Source organism: Triticum dicoccoides, chromosome 3A (genome assembly GCF_002162155.2).
Source record: "Triticum dicoccoides isolate Atlit2015 ecotype Zavitan chromosome 3A, WEW_v2.0, whole genome shotgun sequence".
NCBI lineage: Eukaryota > Viridiplantae > Streptophyta > Magnoliopsida > Poales > Poaceae > Triticum > Triticum dicoccoides.
The window spans coordinates 395,916,526-395,933,306 of record NC_041384.1 but is presented as its reverse complement, the minus strand read 5'-3'; the positions used below and the strand labels follow the sequence as shown (position 1 = coordinate 395,933,306).

The window sequence follows — 16,781 nt, the reverse complement described above, 5'->3', positions numbered from 1 at the left end:
TTACTGCTCTCCACATAAGCAAAATTCTTCTCATTCGGAATAGTGGGAGCAAATTCAACAAAATAACTATCATGGGGTTGAAAATTGAAATAAAGATGACAAGTTTCATTGTTATCATTATTCTCTATAGCATACGTGTCATCAAAATAATCATCATAGATAGGAGGCATTCTTTCATCATAGTAAATTTGCTCATCAAAACTTGGGGGACAAAAAGTATCATCTTCATCAAACATAGCATCCCCAAGCTTGTGGCCTTGCATATCATTAGCATCATGCATATTCAAAGAATTCATACTAACAACATTGCAATCATGCTCATTATCCAAAGATTTAGTGCCATACATTTTAATGCATTCTTCTTCTAACACTTTGGCACAATTATCGCAATCCTTATTTTCACGAAAGACATTAAAAAGATGAAGCATATGAGGCAACCTCAATTCCATTTTTTGTAGTTTTATTTTATAAACTAAACTAGTGATAAAACAAGAAACTAAAAGACTCGATTGCAAGATCTAAAGATATACCTTCAAGCACTAACCTCCCCGGCAACGGCGCCAGAAAAGAGCTTGATGTCTACTACACAACCTTCTTCTTGTAGACGTTTTTGGGCCTCCAAGTGCACATGTTTGTAGGACAATAGCAAATTTCCCTCAAGTGGATGACCTAAGGTTTATCAATCCGTGGGAGTGTAGGATGAAGATGGTCTCTCTCAAACAACCCTGCAACCAAATAGCAAAGAGTCTCTTGTGTCCCCAACACACCCAATACAATGGTAAATTGTATAGGTGCACTAGTTCGGCGAAGAGATGGTGATACAAGTGCAATATGGATGGTAGATATAGGTTTTTGTAATCTGAAAAATATAAAAACAGTAAGGTAACTAATGATAAAAGTGAGCACAAGCGGTATTGCAATGCATCAAAACAAGGCCTAGGGTCCATACTTTCACTAGTGTAAATTCTCTCAACAAGGATAACATAATTAGGTCATATAACTATCCCTCAACATGCAACAAATAGTCACTCCAAAGTCACTAATAGCGGAGAACAAACGAAGAGATTATTGTAGGGTACGAAACCACCTCAAAGTTATTCTTTCCGATCAATCCAATGGCTATTCCTATGAGTGTCACAAACATCCCTGGAGTTCGTAGTAAAATAGCACCTTAAGACACAAATCAACCAAAACCCTAAGGCCACCTAGATACTCCAATGTCACCTCAAGTATCAGCGTGTATGATTATACAATATGCATCACACAATCTCAGATTCATCTATTCAACCAACACAAAGAACTTCAAAGAGTGCCCCAAAGTTTCTACGAGAGAGTCAAGACGAAAACGTGTGCCAACCCCTATGCATAGATTCCCAAGGTCACGGAACCCGCAAGTTCATCACCAAAACATACATCAAGTGAATCAATAGAATACCCCATTGTCACCAGGGTATCCCACGCAAGACATACATCAAGTGTTCTCGAATCCTTAAAGACCCAATCCGATAAGATAACTTCAAAGGGAAAACTCAAACCATTAGGTAGAGGGGAGACACATCATAAGATCCAACTATAGTAGCAAAGCTCGTGGTACATCAAGATCGTGCCAAATCAAGAACACGAGAGAGAGAGAGAGAGATCAAACACATAGCTACTGGTACATACCCTCAGCCCCGAGGGTGAACTACTCCCTCCTCGTCATGGAGAGCACCGGGATGATGAAGATGGCCACCGGTGATGGATCCCCCCTCCGGCATGGTGCCGGAACAGGGTCCCGATTGGTTTTTGGTGGCTACAAAGGCTTGCGGCAACGAAACTCCCGATCTAGGTTTCTTTTCGGGGGTTTCTCTATTTATAGGAATTTTTGGCGTCGGTCTCACGTCAGGGGGGTCTCGAGTCATCCACAAGGCAGTGGGGCGCGCCTAGGGGGTAGGGCGCGCCCTCCACCCTCGTGGATGGCTCGGGGATCTTCTGGCCCAACTATTTTACTCCGGGGGTTTCTTTTGGTCCATAAAAAATCATCAAAAATTGGCACGTCAATTGGACTCCGTTTGGTATTCCTTTTCTGTAAAACTCAAAAACAAGGAAAAACAGAAACTAGCACTGGGCTCTAGGTTAATATATTAGTCCCAAAAATCATATAAGATAGCATATAAATGCATATAAAACATCCTAGATGGATCATATAATAGCATGGAACAGTCAAAAATTATAGATACGTTGGAGACGTATCACGTACTAAGCAAAAAAGATGCATAAAAGATAAACATCACATGCAATCAAAATATGTGACATGATATGGCCATCATCATCTTGTGCCTTTGATCTCCATCTCCAAAGCACCATCATGATATCTATTGTCACCGGCTTGACACCTTGATCTTCATCGTAGCATCATTGTCATCTCGCCAACTATTGCTGCTATGACTATCGCTACCGCTTAGTGATAAAGTAAAGCAATTACATGGCGATTGCATTTCATACAATAAAGCGACAACCATAAGGCTCCTGTCAGTTGCCGATAACTTTTACAAAACATGATCATCTCATACAATAATTTATATCTCATCACGTCTTGACCATATCACATCACAACATGCCCTGCAAAAACAAGTTAGACGTCCTCTACTTTGTTGTTGTTGCAAGTTTTACGTGGCTGCTATGGGCTTCTAGTAAGAACCGTTCTTACCTACACATCAAAACCACAACGATTATTCGCCAAGTGTGATGTTTTAACCTTCAACAAGGACCGGCCATAGTCAAACTCGATTCAACTAAAGTTGGAGAAATAGACACCCGCCAGCCGCTTGTGTGCAAAGCACGTCGGCAGAACCAGTCTCATGAACGCGGTCATGTAATGCCGGTCCGGGCCGCTTCATCCAACAATACCGCCGAATTAAAGTAAGATGTTGGTGGTAAGCAGTATGACTATTACCGCTCACAACTCTTTGTGTTCTACTCGTGCATATCATCTACGCATAGACCTGGCTCGGATGCCACTATTGGGGAACGCAGTATTTCAAAATTTTCCTATGATCACGCAAGATCTATCTAGGAGATGCATAGCAACGAGAGAGGAGAGTGTGTATATGTACCCTCGTAGACCGAAAGCGGAAGCGTTCATCAACGCGGTTGATGTAGTCGTACACCTTCACGATCCATCCCGATCAAGTACCGAACGTACGGCACCTTCGCGTTTAGTACACATTCAGTTTGATGACGTCCTCACCTTCTTGATCCAGCAAGAGTGGCGAAGTAGTAGATGAGTTTCGGCAGCATGACAGCTTGGTGACGGTATTGGTGAAGAACAATCTCGCAGGGCTTCGCCTAAGCACTACGAAAACTATGACGAAGGATAAACTAGAGGGGACGGGGCTGACGACACATCGCTTGGTGTTTCTCGATGTGTCTTGGGTGCTAGCCCTGCCCCTCTATTTATATGTTGAGCCTTGGGGTCGAAACTTGGAGTAAAATCCTCCACAAAGTTGGTTTCATCCGAAAGGCAAGATTCCTTCTCGGACTCCAGGGCCAGACGCTAGGGTTCTAGGCGTCTGGACCCAGACGCCAGGGACCTTGGCGTCTGTCTCCTAGACTCCGCAAAACTTCCTTTTGCGCTTTCCAAAAACCTTGTGGGCTTTCCCCTTTGGTCCAAATAAAGTGTTCTCGTACCCAAACATTTCAGGAAACATCTGGAACCCTTTCGGAGACCAAACACTATTATCCCATATATCAATCTTTACCTCCGGACCATTCCGGACCTCCTCGTCATATCCGTGATCACATCCGAGATTCCGGACAACATTCGGTTACCAACATACATAACTCATATAATACTATATCGTCAACGAACGTTAAGCGTGCCGATCCTATGGGTTCGAGAACTATGTAGACATGACCGAGACACCTCTCTGGTCAATAACCAATAGCGGAATCTGGATGCTCATATTGGCTCCTACATATTCTACGAAGATCTTTATCGGTCAAACCGTTATGACAACATACGTTATTCCCTTTGTCATCGGTATGTTACTTGCCCGAGATTCGATCGTCGATATCTTCATACCTAGTTCAATCTCGTTACCGGCAAGTCTCTTTACTCGTTCTGTAATACATCATTCTGTAACTAACTCATTAGTTACATTGCTTGCAAGGCTTATTATGATGTGCATTACCGAGAGGGCCTAGAGATACCTCTCCGATACTCGGAGTGACAAATCCTAATCTCGATCTATGCCAACACAACTAACACCTTCGGAGATACCTGTAGAGCATCTTTATAATCACCCAGTTACATTGTGACGTTTGATAGCACACAAGGTATTCCTATGGTATCTGGGAGTTGCATAATCTCATAGTCAAAGGAATATGTATAAGTCATTAAGAAAGCAATAGCAATAAAACTTAACGATCATAATGCTAGCTAACGGATGGGTCTTGTCCATCACATCATTCTCTAATGATGTGATCATGTTCATCAAATGACAACACATGTCTATGGTCAGGAAACTTAACCATCTTTGATTAACGAGCTAGTCAAGTAGAGGCATACTAAGGACACTATGTTTGTCTATGTATTCACACATGTACTAAGTTTCCGGTTAATACAATTCTAGCATGAATAATAAACATTTACCATGTATAAGGAAATATAAATAACAACTTTATTATTGCCTCTAGGGCATATTTCCTTCATGTTCCATGGCAGGAAACGCAAGGGGAGGAGGACCTGGAGCGGCCGCTGTCGAGGGAGCGGCTGATGGAGGTGGTTCGCAGATGTCGTATGAGTCAAGGAGGTCTACCGCAAGCGGCCGATGATGGGCGCGCCCGGGATGAGATCTCTGGTGGAAAGATGCGTCGGGGCCCGACCACCTCTCCAGCACGACGTGCCGGCCAATTCTTTCTTGCCCCTCCTTCCACACCGGCTCGCCGTCTCACCCACCAGTAAGGCTCTCTCCACTTTCCCTGTTCTCTACTCTTTCCATTGTCTTAGCTTACAGGGCCTGGTTTGGTACTAGCCACTAGCCAGGAGGCGATGAGGTACTAGATCCGCTACCATCATAGTTGTGATTGTAAAACCTAATACATCCAAAGCTGACCGAGATAGACCAGCAATCATTACCATCGACAATGCCTTCCAGGTTTTCCCTTGTATTAAACTGCAGGTTACACTCACTATTGGTTAAGTGTCCAAATAGTTTCATGTCAGATTCAGTAGTATAATTAGGTGACAGAAGTAATTAGACAAAGGCCGGTTTGATCCATACACATATGGACTGACGGCGAAAACTACATTTCTTATTCATAGATCTACGTCCGCTTCTCAAAACCATAGTAGGTCGTGCCATATCATGTGTGTTACTTGGTTGTGTCCTTCCTTCGACTAGGCACCTTCATAACCACTTGAGCAGTAGTGTAGCACCATGTCTCAGGCTAGAACATACGACTATTGTTCTTACTCATTTGCCGCCTAATTTATATGGTTTTGCTATAAACCAATCCTTTTTGGCAAAATATTGCATCACTGTATACCATAGAAGAACCATCTAAACCAGTTATCCTCGGCTACCGGTACAATTTGCTTTTGTTGTATGATCCTATGTTTGAACAGAGGGCTGCTGTTCTTACTCGTTTGCTTTGTATGGTTATTCTATGGCATAGCAGATTGGTTCTGCTATGAATCGATCCCTAATTTATATGGTTCTTCTATGCTGTTTTTTGAACTAGGCCTAGGCGTTTTTCTGAGAAGCCGGAAAGGAAGCACTAAGGCCCATCTCAGTTATGATAGCAAACAAGGTTTTGTAAATATAGAATTTTTTATGTACTCGATTATACCACTTACATTCGAGAAAAGATTGGTTTTATTTCTGAACTAAACAATAACCAATCCAATGCTTATAAATTTGTTTTTTATTGTGTTTTTGAAGCAAGATTGTAACCATCATTAATGTTGAAGATGCATACATGTTTTGGGAAGATGCGTTTGATTTTTAACCTTTGTGCTATGCTCATCTTCTCTCAGGTGGCTTGAAATAAACGGCGCACATATGTTCGAGGGGTAATGATGACGCGTACGAGGGTTTTCAGTATACGACCATCAAGTCAGATGTTATGGTGACAATCATGAGGCAACTATACATTTACTATGAAGACTGCTCTATGACGGGCCTTTTACTCCGAAAGTGCTCTTTTGATCCCGAGCTCATATGCTCTTGCATGAACGGTAAATTCGAAAAAATAGTAAAAAAATTAAAAAAAAACTGATTTTTTTTGTGGTGAACATTGATGAATGTTCTAACTGCATGCAAAATTCCAGGTCGAAATGATATTCGTGGATGTCTGGGCAAAAATAACAAAATCGATACTCCAAAATGCTTCCATCAATAGTTTTTTTGGACCATTGATTTTTTTTTTGCCTAAACTTCCACGAATGTCATTTCAACCTGAAATTTTGCATGCGGTTAGAAAATTTATCAATGTTCATCACAAAAAAAAACAGATTTTTTGAACTTTTTTACTATTTATTTTGATTATACTATTCATACGGGAGCATATGAGCTCGGGATTAAATACTCCATGTCCCTTTTACTCGCTCTTCAATGAAAATTATGAATTATTGTTGCATCTACTAGGGAGACATGCATCTCTCCCTTCCTAAAGAAGAGAGTGCATGTTCTAATGTTGTCAACCTGTAGGTATGTGCATTTATGTATTTATTCAATGAAAAGCACCAAATATTTGTCTTTATGTTTGATAATTGGGTGTCTATAAATTGGCGGAGTAAATACTCCGGTCCGTGACAACTAAGGCTGTGTTTGATAGTAGAGTGCTAAAAAAACCATAATATTAAAAACTACAATATTTTAGCATGAAGCTATAAGATACCACCGTTTTCAGATATCACAACATTTTAGAGTATTGAGAATACTTTGAGCTGTTTGGCTAATGTTGTATATCAACGTAAATTAGCTAGCTAGCTGTTTTCTCTTAACTACCCAGCTTATCAAAGATGAGGAGGAAATCGAACTGCCGTGCACAACGCTAGTTATGCTGAGGTGACTCGACGTGCCGGCATCGCTGCACTCGCACAGAGAAAAGTAGGAGCGGAGGTGACTGAATTTTTCATTAGGCTGCAGAAGGCGTATCATTACGGCCGGTATTCTTGAGCTAGGTTTGCCCAGCGTACTCACCATCATTTATCTCTAGCAACGAGAGAGCAGCAGCTGCAGCTTGGGAGTGAACAAGACATAAAGATAGCGATCGGCTCGTTTTTCTCTCATGCCCGGTTTTAAAAAAAGAGGTCCGGGGGTCTTTTTTTTATGCAGAGGTAATACTGTGTTTTGGGGAAAACTGTAGTATAAATACTTTACTTTTTTGTGGAGGCCAAACATCTCAAAGTAAATTAAACCGTGGTATTTGGAAAAACTGCGGTATTTTTTAAATACTTAGAAAATGCAGAGTTATCAAACGGCGCCTAAGCTTTCTAGGGTTGTATTATCTACATTGCGCTTGAAACCATTTCGTGTATACTGGGTTTATTCAGTTGTAATATCGAGTTTATGAAACTATCTTATAAATTATTGCTTCTCGAGAGAAGCATGTATACCACACATTCTTTTGCAGCATTGCTTATATGTTCTTATTTGTTATGTGTCTATTCATTCGATTTTTGACAAACTATGTTGACCTTAAGTTGGACCATCTTTTTCATGCATTGTATCCTTCGTTTAAGGAACTTTTTAATCAAGCTGATCGGAATGATATCATTTAGCCAGACAAATCATAGAGGGATTATGTGGCAAGTTGCCTTATGTATGATTCATGAAATGTATATGATACTTCTATAGTTTTGCCGTATTAATCAGAGAACTAGAGTGTGTTAAAATTATTGTGCTTACTACTCCGCTATTGTATTTAAAATGATTATTCATATTTGGTTGTCTGTTGTTTGGCGGGCAACGCATGGCAAGCCGCGCCATCAAAACGTTAATTCCTATTAACTTAGCATTACGGGCTTGATTTTGGAATCGGCGCCCTCGCGCAAGGCACGATCCCGATCTAGTTGTACAAGGCCGCCGGTCGCCTTACGATATTGCGACGGCTCGGCACCGATGCATCGACCGACCGACCGACCGACGCAGAGCATCGTCCTATTCAAAACCCGTGACGAGCGCGATTCCAACGTCATCACGTCCCGTCCGTTCCCGAAATCCCCGTAATCCATCCCGTTTCCGTTCCACGAGTCCACCCCTGTCCCCTGCTCCCGTCTTCCCTTCGATTCGAACTCCCCTCTGACCTCTCCCCACACCGCGACTCAAATCTAGGGTTGCTTCGCTCGCTCTCCTCCGCTCCGCGCATGGCCGACCCGCCGCCCCGGGACACGCACCCGGAGCAATCCCCCGCCACCGAGAAGCCCCCCGCGGCGCCTCTGACACCCGAACCCGAGGATGCGGCGGAGCAGGATGTCGATTCGGAGGTGGATGAGGAGTACGTGAGCGACCCCGACGACGCTCTCCCGGAGATGCGTCGTCGGGAGGCCAGCGACGACGAGGGGTCCGAGGAAGGTAGGCGGCCTCCCAGGGCGCGGATCGACCCCGACCACGACGACGACGGCCAAGGTGCCCCGGAGGATTACGAGGGCGAAGTGGAGGAGGACGAGGACGAGGAATACTACGATGATTTGTTGGATGAGGAGGAGGTGGGCGAGGGGCTCGAGGCGGAGTATGATGACCACGCGGTGCCGCCCAAGGAGGTCACCGCCGGCCAGGGGGAGGAGGGCGAGAAGCCTGGGGAGGAGGGAGCGGAGGCGGAGGTTGAGGCTGACGGGGAAGAGAAGAAGGAGCAGGAGCCGTTCGCGGTGCCCACCTCCGGCGCGTTTTACATGCATGATGACCGGTTTCAGGAGGACGGCCGGGGCCGACGCAGGTGTGCCTTTCTATAAACTATAAACCTTCCCTCTGCAGCTCATAGTTTCTGGACAACTTGCAATTATTCGAGGCAAACTAAAATTTACAGAAGAAGGCTTAGGTGAAGCAGGGCTGGGTTCGTATCTTCTGTAGTTTGTTTAAAACAAAGCACTTCCATCAGCGTGAATATTCCACGAAATTAGACTTAATGTTTTGCAAAACAGGAAGCTCCAGTATCTATAGACCAAGGATATAGATTATCATCTGCATCCATCTCGTGACTTTTTTAGTTAATTGGAAGTGTTTGTGTTTTAATTTGGTTTTTTAAGATGCTGTTATGGTAGTAGAGACTATGACTGGCAAATGTAGTGTTATTTAGTCCCAACCTTTACTGATTACTAGTTCAATGATGGCAGTGTTTTTTTGACTTGAAATTGTGCCTCAAGAGGTTGTTATTAAGATTGCCTTAGGCATTACAATATGTCGGTTATAGGTTTTAATAAAATTATATTTCCAGTACAACCATGTTTGGAGGCATGCAATGTTGGAAAACCTTGTAGCTGTCAGATTCGTTATGTTTCCCCGACAGGGTTAGGCACATACATGTCCCAGCTCTTTCTGCCAAAATTATGCCTACATTGTTGGTCTGCAAATAGCTTGCAGTGTAATGGTAACTGGATATGGTCAGTTATTCTGTCACCACATGCATCCAGCTTCCTGGGAAATTTTGTGTTGCATTTGCGGTTGCAAGCTGGTATCTTGGTAAGAAGGGTCGACGTACTGTGGTGGCTGGGTTATTCAACATATGAACTTGTTGGCCATTGTCATGGTTTTGGCTGGGTTTTTGCAGTTTATGTTTAGTCAATTTTATTTACAGGTCTTGTTAGCATGCCACTGGTTGGAATATTGGATAATGTTGGCTGTAATTGTTGCTTAGCGGCTGTTTGGTTTACAGCCCTGAGGTGCCCGACCAAAAAATTGGTCGTTGACCAGCTGTAGGGTGCCCGTTTGGATGGGATCCAAATAATTGCCACGCCAGCCCGCCTCCCCTGTCCTCTCCTTCTTTTACGCCAATTTGTTGGTAAGGGCGAGGGCGGTGGAATCATTGGCCAATTTTTTGGCTCGCCAACAGCGCCAACGATTTGGCGGGGCTAACCTCGGCTGAAACCAAACAACCCCTTAGTCTTGTCCGGGACATATGCTGACATTTTTGTTATAAACTAGGCGAATGCTTGGTGGGAGGAAGTTATGGGATGCTAAAGACGATCAAGCATGGGTGCATGACAGATTTGAGGAGATGAACGTGCATGAGGAGCGCTATGAAGTAAGTACTCATTACCTTTGAATTTGATGTGCAAAAACTTTTTTTTTCCAATATTGAGGTTAATTCTCTGCATTGTAGGATAAGCGAATGTCAAGAGGCCATTTTAGAGGTCGTGGTAGTGGAGGTAGGACTAGAGGCACTGCCCGTGGATTTTCAAGAGGAGGGAGGTACCACAGTTATCACGAAGATAGCGACAACCAAAATCAGAGTGAAAACCAGAACCGGCCCCAAAAGATTGTCCGCGGGAGAGGACCCAGACGTTATGACACAATTGCAAAGAACAACCGAGATGTTGTCGGGTTCCAACTTAAACAGTAAGTAACAAATATCTTGGGACACTTGGATTCATATAATACTGCTTTGTTCAGTACAAAGTAATGTTTCTCTCACACACTTTTCTTGTCATCACTTGTTCAGACCAACAAGATCTCGCGAACCGGCCGCTCATTCTGCAGCGGCCAGAGAGCCTGGCCAAATTTCAAATGCACATTCGGAAGCAGTTCCTGCTAAGAAGAATGTTGTCAATTCAAGCTTAAATTCTGCGTCACCGCCATTTTATCCCTCTGGTGCCTCAAACCAAGTGGGAGCTCAAAGAAGGGACATACAACCAGGAGGTTCAAATAAGGTTCATCCATCTTCCATGAAGATGGATGACAACATGAAGCTACAATCTGGTCCAGTAGTTAGAGGGAAAGGAACCACGGACTATGGTGGACGAGATAGGTTTCATGCCGAGGGTCCTGTTAGACCATCTCCTGCAAGAAGTGTAGGAGGATCATCATACTCATCAGGGTTTGCATCATCATCAATCAATTCTGGTCAATCCCCTAATAACAGGGCTCAAGGGGGAAATGCAAGCATTGGTGTTCCTTCACATAATCGGCCCACACCATCATTTCAGCAAACTTCCAGGGTTTCTACGCAACAGCAAAATCATACCTCAATTATGCACCAGAAGTCAGGCCAAGCACCTAGTCAAGCTTCAATGAGAATCCCAACTCAGCAGTTGAGCCATCGGACAGGCAATGCTTCACCAAGTGCTCAGCACCTACCTGCTAGATCAACTGAAAGTGACGAGAATGGTTCATATCCTAGTTCAAATCAATCCAAGACATCTGAGGTGGAAAAAACCAACAAAGAAACTGGACGGGGCTCTTTCATGTATGGTGGAGCCCAGGTTATTGGGGCTGCTGGTCTTGCCCAGGGCGAGCAAAATTTTCCTGGCACTCCAGCTCTCCTGCCAGGTTTGCTTTCTTAACCATCCAACTTTCTTGTTTTCTGGTGATAGTTTATTGAGTAAAATGTACCCAAGGTCCTGAAATTATGAGGTGTGCCAGCCGGGTCTTATAACTATGAAAATGCACGTCTGGGTATGGTTCATCGCAGGTCCTATCTATGATTCTAGGCCTGACTTACCCGTGTGGTACATTGACTGGTGCCATCTCAGCTCTATTTTGCAAAAGATACCCTAGAAAACTATATCTTCTAGTTTTATTGTCCCCAACATCCCCGTCCCTCTTCAAGTTAAAAGCAAACACCTATGCCGGTGGGAGTTGGCAGGGTTGCTCAATGGGAAGTTCTTCAATGGGCCATTCCCATGGCCGGGCCATCACGCCTGATGCCGTGCAGAGTCAAGTAAGAAACAGTGCAGAGCTCACAGCCACTTATCTTCTATCTCTGCTCAATTTGGTGGCTTCTGCTCGCCAGTTTCTTCTCACAGTACAAAACCCCATTCCTTCCATCATCCTCCATACATAGGCGCCACTAGTATGAGAAACAATACCCAACAGCTTCTGCAAGAAACAATGAGAAACATCATGGAGAGAAGCCCCTGTGAGTCCTCATTGTCATTCTCCCCGAGGCACTTCAAGTAGCTGGTTCTCAGCAAGATCAGCAGACATGGTGCCACTAGTATTGCTGTTTAGGTTCTTGTCAAGATTCTCTGGTTCTCAGCAAGATCATCCTCCATACATGGCTTTGTCAAGATTGTCTCGGATAAGCAGGCTGAGGACGAGAATGAGTCGCCCATGGCTTTCTCCTCCACCTGCCCGTTCTTCCACTCGGAGGACTACATGTTTCCTGCTCAAGCATCACTGCCATGTCGCTCCTGCATACGGCACTGGCTGCGGCTATCTCTGTCCAGCACCTGCAGGGCGCTTCCGCAAGCGACTCACCGGCAACCTGTATGGACGCTGACGCCCCCATGTCCACCTTGCCTTCCGGGTCAACAACCCGCACACGCGCTTGGCGCTGCTGCTGCGTAAATGGCCACGGGTTACGTACACATCGTGCTCGTGTGCCAGCGCTCCAAGGGCGCCTCCCCATGCCCCTGCAGTGGGCAGAAAACTGTTGGAGGAGATGGTGTGGCGCACGTACTGTAATGGCACGAGCTGCTGGTATGTGGTGTGATGTGAGTGCGGGGCTGCACACACGGGAGCCCATGTCCATGTGGGTGGAATCATACCAGCATCGTGCAGCGGTGGCAAAGGTGCATACGTGTGCAAAGCAGTCTGCCAGAGAACTTCCAGCTAAATAACCCCGCCAACACCGTTGGCTTATGTGTTGGGGGGAGGTTAGGCACAAGGAAATGAAAAGATATACTAGCTTTCTAGGTCTTTTTTACAAAATAGAGCTTACATGGCATCAGTCAACGCGTCACGCTGACAGGTCAGACCTGCATAGGACCTATGGTGAACCTCAGCTGACGTGCATTTTTATAGTTATTAATAGGACCCAGCTGACACACCTCAAATACTTTTAGGACCTCTGATAGATTTCTAATTTAGTTTTTCTTCTAATCTAGTCACTTGGGCCATTCATTTCCTATTTATCCTTCACGCAGTGATGCAATTTGGCGGCCAGCATCCAGGTGGGCTTGGAGTTCCTACTGTTGGTATGGCCCTCCCTGGCTATGTGGCTCAGCAGCAGCTGGGAATTGGAAATAACGAAATGGCGTGGTATATTTCATTAGTCTTGCTATGTTTATCGTTCTGTCTGTTAGATTTTTATCACCGTCTATGAAATGATGTTTGTTGCGGTGGTACTCGATGTAGTCATGCAAGGGGTTTACAAGACAGTAAATGGATCAAGCCCAAACATAGTTTGCACTGAATCATTTGAATGCATGTATCTTCTTGTCTCTCACTTTTGACTACATCTGGCTTATCTTACTTTACTATGTCCGTAAACTATGACTTCAAGAGTTGCTGTGTTGCTGAAAGTGAGTTTTTTAGTTTCTCATATTTGAAATATGATAGGGGATACTTGATAGCTGAAATTGTTCACAATGTTTGTACATTGAGCTTATATGTAATTCCTTTTTTGTATTGTTCAAGCTCTTATTGATCTCTTCTCTTTTTTTGTGTCCCCCCCTGGACTTAATACTAATTCTGCTATTTTAGCCGAGAGCCACCTGTTATAATATTTGTACGTGTTTTTTGCTCTCTATCTTACAACACTTCTAAATGATGGCAATAGGTTGCCACTATTGGCTGGTGCAGCTGGGGCTTTTGGAGGATCATATCCACCTTACATTACCCTTGATCCAAGCTTTTACTCTAGGTCTTCAGGACAGACGTCGTCGTCAGTTCCATCCAGGTAATATTAGTGTTGACTAATTAACACGTTGTTCACCTTTTGAATCAGCCACTGTCAGAATGAGCCGATATTACTTCTTGTTAGCTGTGCAAACATGTAATTTGCTTTACTTGGGGTGCTCATAATATTTTCTCTGCCCCTGTTCCAACCTGATAATATAGCATATTTCACTATTTATCTGTTGCTTCATTCATGAAGGTTCCTTCTAAGCATAAAGGGTATTAACATATATTTATTTATTAATACAGGGAAGGTAATGTTAACCATGGGGCTAAATCTCCTCAAAACGGTAAGTTGTGAGATCTCCTGTTACGCCATACTGCTTAAAAACTCTTAGCATGTGCTACAATTTATAAGTTGTTTCATTTATCTATAATTTGTGATGCAGATATTGTGACTGAAGAGCTTGATCAGCGCCAGAACAAGCATAGGAGGTAAGATATTTTTACTCGGAAAATATTATTTTTGTAGAGCACTATGCACGTTTCAAAATAATTGAAGTTCTAGGATTGTGACCAAGTATATATAGAAATGTTTCAACATCTACAAAAACAAATTTATTTCATTAGATTCATTATGAAATATATTTTCATATTATATATATTTGATATTTTAGATCTTTGTGGATTTTTCTATAAAATTGGTCAAACTAAAAAAGGTTTTGACTTAGGAAAATCCTAGAACTTCAATTATTTTGAAATGGAGGGAGTATTTTTTGGACAAGAGCTGTGAGCTTATTCATGTCCTCTTGTACCGCAGATACTCAGAGATGAACTTCAGTCAGTGAAGCACCCTGTAAGGTGAATTTCATCTGAATAAGCTGCTTACGGTCAGTTGCACACGATTATTTTTTCTGATATTTCTTCTCTGCTCTGCATACTCATTGTGACATGAGCTCATCTTATGCAGGCCCTGTTGTAGGCCCTTTGTGATCTCTGGTTATGATCTGAGCACTTTGGGTGGCTTGGTGTCCTAAATTATATTAGGTACTGTTCTGTTCTGGCATTTTTGGTTCTTAACTTTCCAAGATAAATGCATTTTAAGTGAGCAAGGCACTGTTCCTCCGAGATGTTCCCCCTTTTCTCTGCTTTTCTCCTTCACCCTTCTATCCCCCGCATGCATCATCTCCCAATCATGTAAATCCTGACTTGGTGTTTGGATACCTGGGTTAACTATGATTTATGTTGTGGCAGGTCTTATAGATGCCTGCTCGTGCTGTAGTTATCTGATGGGGGTTGCTTCACAGCAGAGCAGGGGGTGCATTTGTTGCTTGAGTTGTGGTAAGCCTGTTTTTCAAGAGCAGCACTTGAGAAATGCACTTTAGAGTTTTGGTGAGAATGCAACTAATTGCGCATCATGAAGTTTTAGGTGTTGCTTGGTCGAAATGTCTTATTTGTTGGTGGCATCTGAAGACATGAGCGGTTGTTGAAGAGAGGTTTGAATAATGATCTGTGTTGATTGATAAAGAAAGGCAAGAAGGGCTTTTAGTACATTTTGTTAGTGACTCGAGTTTATGTCGGTATGAGTCAGATGTACCTATCTATCTATCCTCCAATAGTGGTATTGGCAAGAGCAAGGCTTTGTTGCTGCAGTTTGTATCTTTTGGAGTATGTGGGAATGTGGGTGAGATTCGTCAATTTTGTGCCTGATGAGTGTGCCCAATCAATTGTGTGCTACTTCGGTTCGATATGATCACATTACTAAGTTGACGGCAGTGTTGTCTCAGTCACAACCAAGTCACTCAACTGCTCGCCTAATCGTTTAGTTGGACGGATAGATCTACCAGCGACTTTGCTAAGGATCTTTTCTCTAGGTCGGTGGTTGATCTTCGTATCCCTAACAATATTGGTTGCCTGATGCATGTAGATAGTACCTCTATATATGTGAGTGACATTCATATCCCAGTAGACATGGCTTCAAAGATGGGTTTGAAGAAAGCTCTGCGTTGGATGCCACGTTCCTCTGCCAGCCCCCGGCTGGAGGAAGACGAAGACAACAACGAGAGGAACGGGCTGCTGAGGAGCCACCGGGATCAGAACCGGGTCGTGCCCGTGACGGATCTCCATGTTGACGAGCAACCCAAGGCAGGTGCGCATGTGGAGCCCAAGGTAAGCTAGCGCGTGATTCTGGAAACGCAAGCGGAAATTTACCTCGAGATGTGGCCGTAACTTGTGGCACCTAATGCCTTGCATTGGCATGGCATGGCGCAGACCGTGGCTCTGAAGGTGTCGATGCACTGCCATGGCTGTGCGAGGAAGGTCGAGAAGCAGATCTCCAAGTTCCACGGTAGGCGATCAGTGTAATACTACAAGTGTACATACTATGAGAGTATGAGTTGCCTCTTGTTGTGCAGGAGTTGTGTCCATCAAAATAGAGCTGGGGATGAAGACGGTGACCGTGGTTGGCAACGTGACCCCCATGCAAGTCCTGGAGACCGTCTCCAAGGTGATCAAGTACGCGCACATTCTGCCGCCGCCCTAGCGATGCTGTTTCCCGGTCCACTGTGTGGTGATTGCACTTTTCTTTGATGAAAACGATGAGCGCTATCCCTCTTTTCTCCCTTCTTCTTTTTTTAAACATTTTCTCCCTTCTTCTTTTAGCGCTCAATATGTATCCCGAAAACAGAAAATCATATGTAGATTGCCATTTGAGGAGCCACCCGTGTCCTGGGCTCCTGGCAACTCGATAGTCTCATCTTTATCATTACCTAATAATAAAGCAAATTGAGTTTTTTTCGTCTGTCATGACATTTTTTAAAAATGTCCCTCTATTTCAGAGAATTCAACCCGCTGTCCTGTGTTAAGTTAAAACGACGTTATTTTCATATTTTATAAAATAGTCTTTGTCTTTTCTTAAAATCAACCCGCCGTCCGGATTTAAGTCACACCTGAGCCGTTATTTTACATTTTTTGAAATCCCTCCTGATGTTTTAGGTAATTCATCTATGGATCATATTT

The 16,781-nt window shown here is 43.7% G+C and overlaps 2 protein-coding genes across 4 annotated transcripts; both read left to right on the top strand.

Moving 5' to 3' along the window:
• The first annotated feature begins 8,203 nt into the window (after positions 1 to 8,203).
• LOC119268303 (protein MLN51 homolog) lies at positions 8,204 to 15,461 on the top strand. 3 transcript variants are annotated; one of them, XM_037549893.1, is made up of 12 exons: positions 8,204 to 8,922; positions 10,128 to 10,227; positions 10,306 to 10,541; positions 10,645 to 11,471; positions 13,070 to 13,184; positions 13,705 to 13,824; positions 14,073 to 14,113; positions 14,213 to 14,258; positions 14,584 to 14,624; positions 14,734 to 14,810; positions 15,018 to 15,104; positions 15,193 to 15,461. In XM_037549893.1, exons 1-9 carry the CDS (start codon positions 8,354 to 8,356, stop codon positions 14,609 to 14,611), a joined length of 2,082 nt encoding a protein of 693 aa, XP_037405790.1. In that variant the 5' UTR covers positions 8,204 to 8,353; the 3' UTR covers positions 14,612 to 14,624; positions 14,734 to 14,810; positions 15,018 to 15,104; positions 15,193 to 15,461. The 3 variants fall into 3 exon arrangements, with proteins under 3 accessions (XP_037405790.1, XP_037405788.1, XP_037405789.1); XM_037549891.1 differs by having other exon boundaries at positions 8,205 to 8,922; positions 14,584 to 14,653; XM_037549892.1 differs by having other exon boundaries at positions 8,205 to 8,922; positions 14,584 to 14,653; positions 15,187 to 15,461.
• A 187-nt stretch (positions 15,462 to 15,648) lies between these two features.
• On the top strand, positions 15,649 to 16,559 carry LOC119268304 (protein SODIUM POTASSIUM ROOT DEFECTIVE 3-like). The gene is made up of 3 exons (XM_037549894.1): positions 15,649 to 15,932; positions 16,035 to 16,110; positions 16,178 to 16,559. The coding sequence occupies exons 1-3, from the start codon at positions 15,681 to 15,683 to the stop codon at positions 16,303 to 16,305; spliced, it is 456 nt and encodes a 151-aa protein (XP_037405791.1). The 5' UTR covers positions 15,649 to 15,680; the 3' UTR covers positions 16,306 to 16,559.
• The last annotated feature ends 222 nt before the right edge of the window (positions 16,560 to 16,781 follow it).

Bases quoted from the DNA above. Each gene is read 5' to 3' on its own strand.
- LOC119268303 (XM_037549893.1), top strand. From the start codon at position 8,354: ATGGCCGACCCGCCGCCCCGGGACACGCACCCGGAGCAATCCCCCGCC. The intron at 13,825-14,072 runs GTAATATTAGTG...TTATTAATACAG, and splicing joins TCGTCGTCAGTTCCATCCAG to GGAAGGTAATGTTAACCATG. The intron at 14,259-14,583 runs GTAAGATATTTT...CTTGTACCGCAG, and splicing joins CGCCAGAACAAGCATAGGAG to ATACTCAGAGATGAACTTCA.
- LOC119268304 (XM_037549894.1), top strand. From the start codon at position 15,681: ATGCATGTAGATAGTACCTCTATATATGTGAGTGACATTCATATCCCA. The intron at 15,933-16,034 runs GTAAGCTAGCGC...GGCATGGCGCAG, and splicing joins GTGCGCATGTGGAGCCCAAG to ACCGTGGCTCTGAAGGTGTC. The intron at 16,111-16,177 runs GTAGGCGATCAG...CTTGTTGTGCAG, and splicing joins GCAGATCTCCAAGTTCCACG to GAGTTGTGTCCATCAAAATA.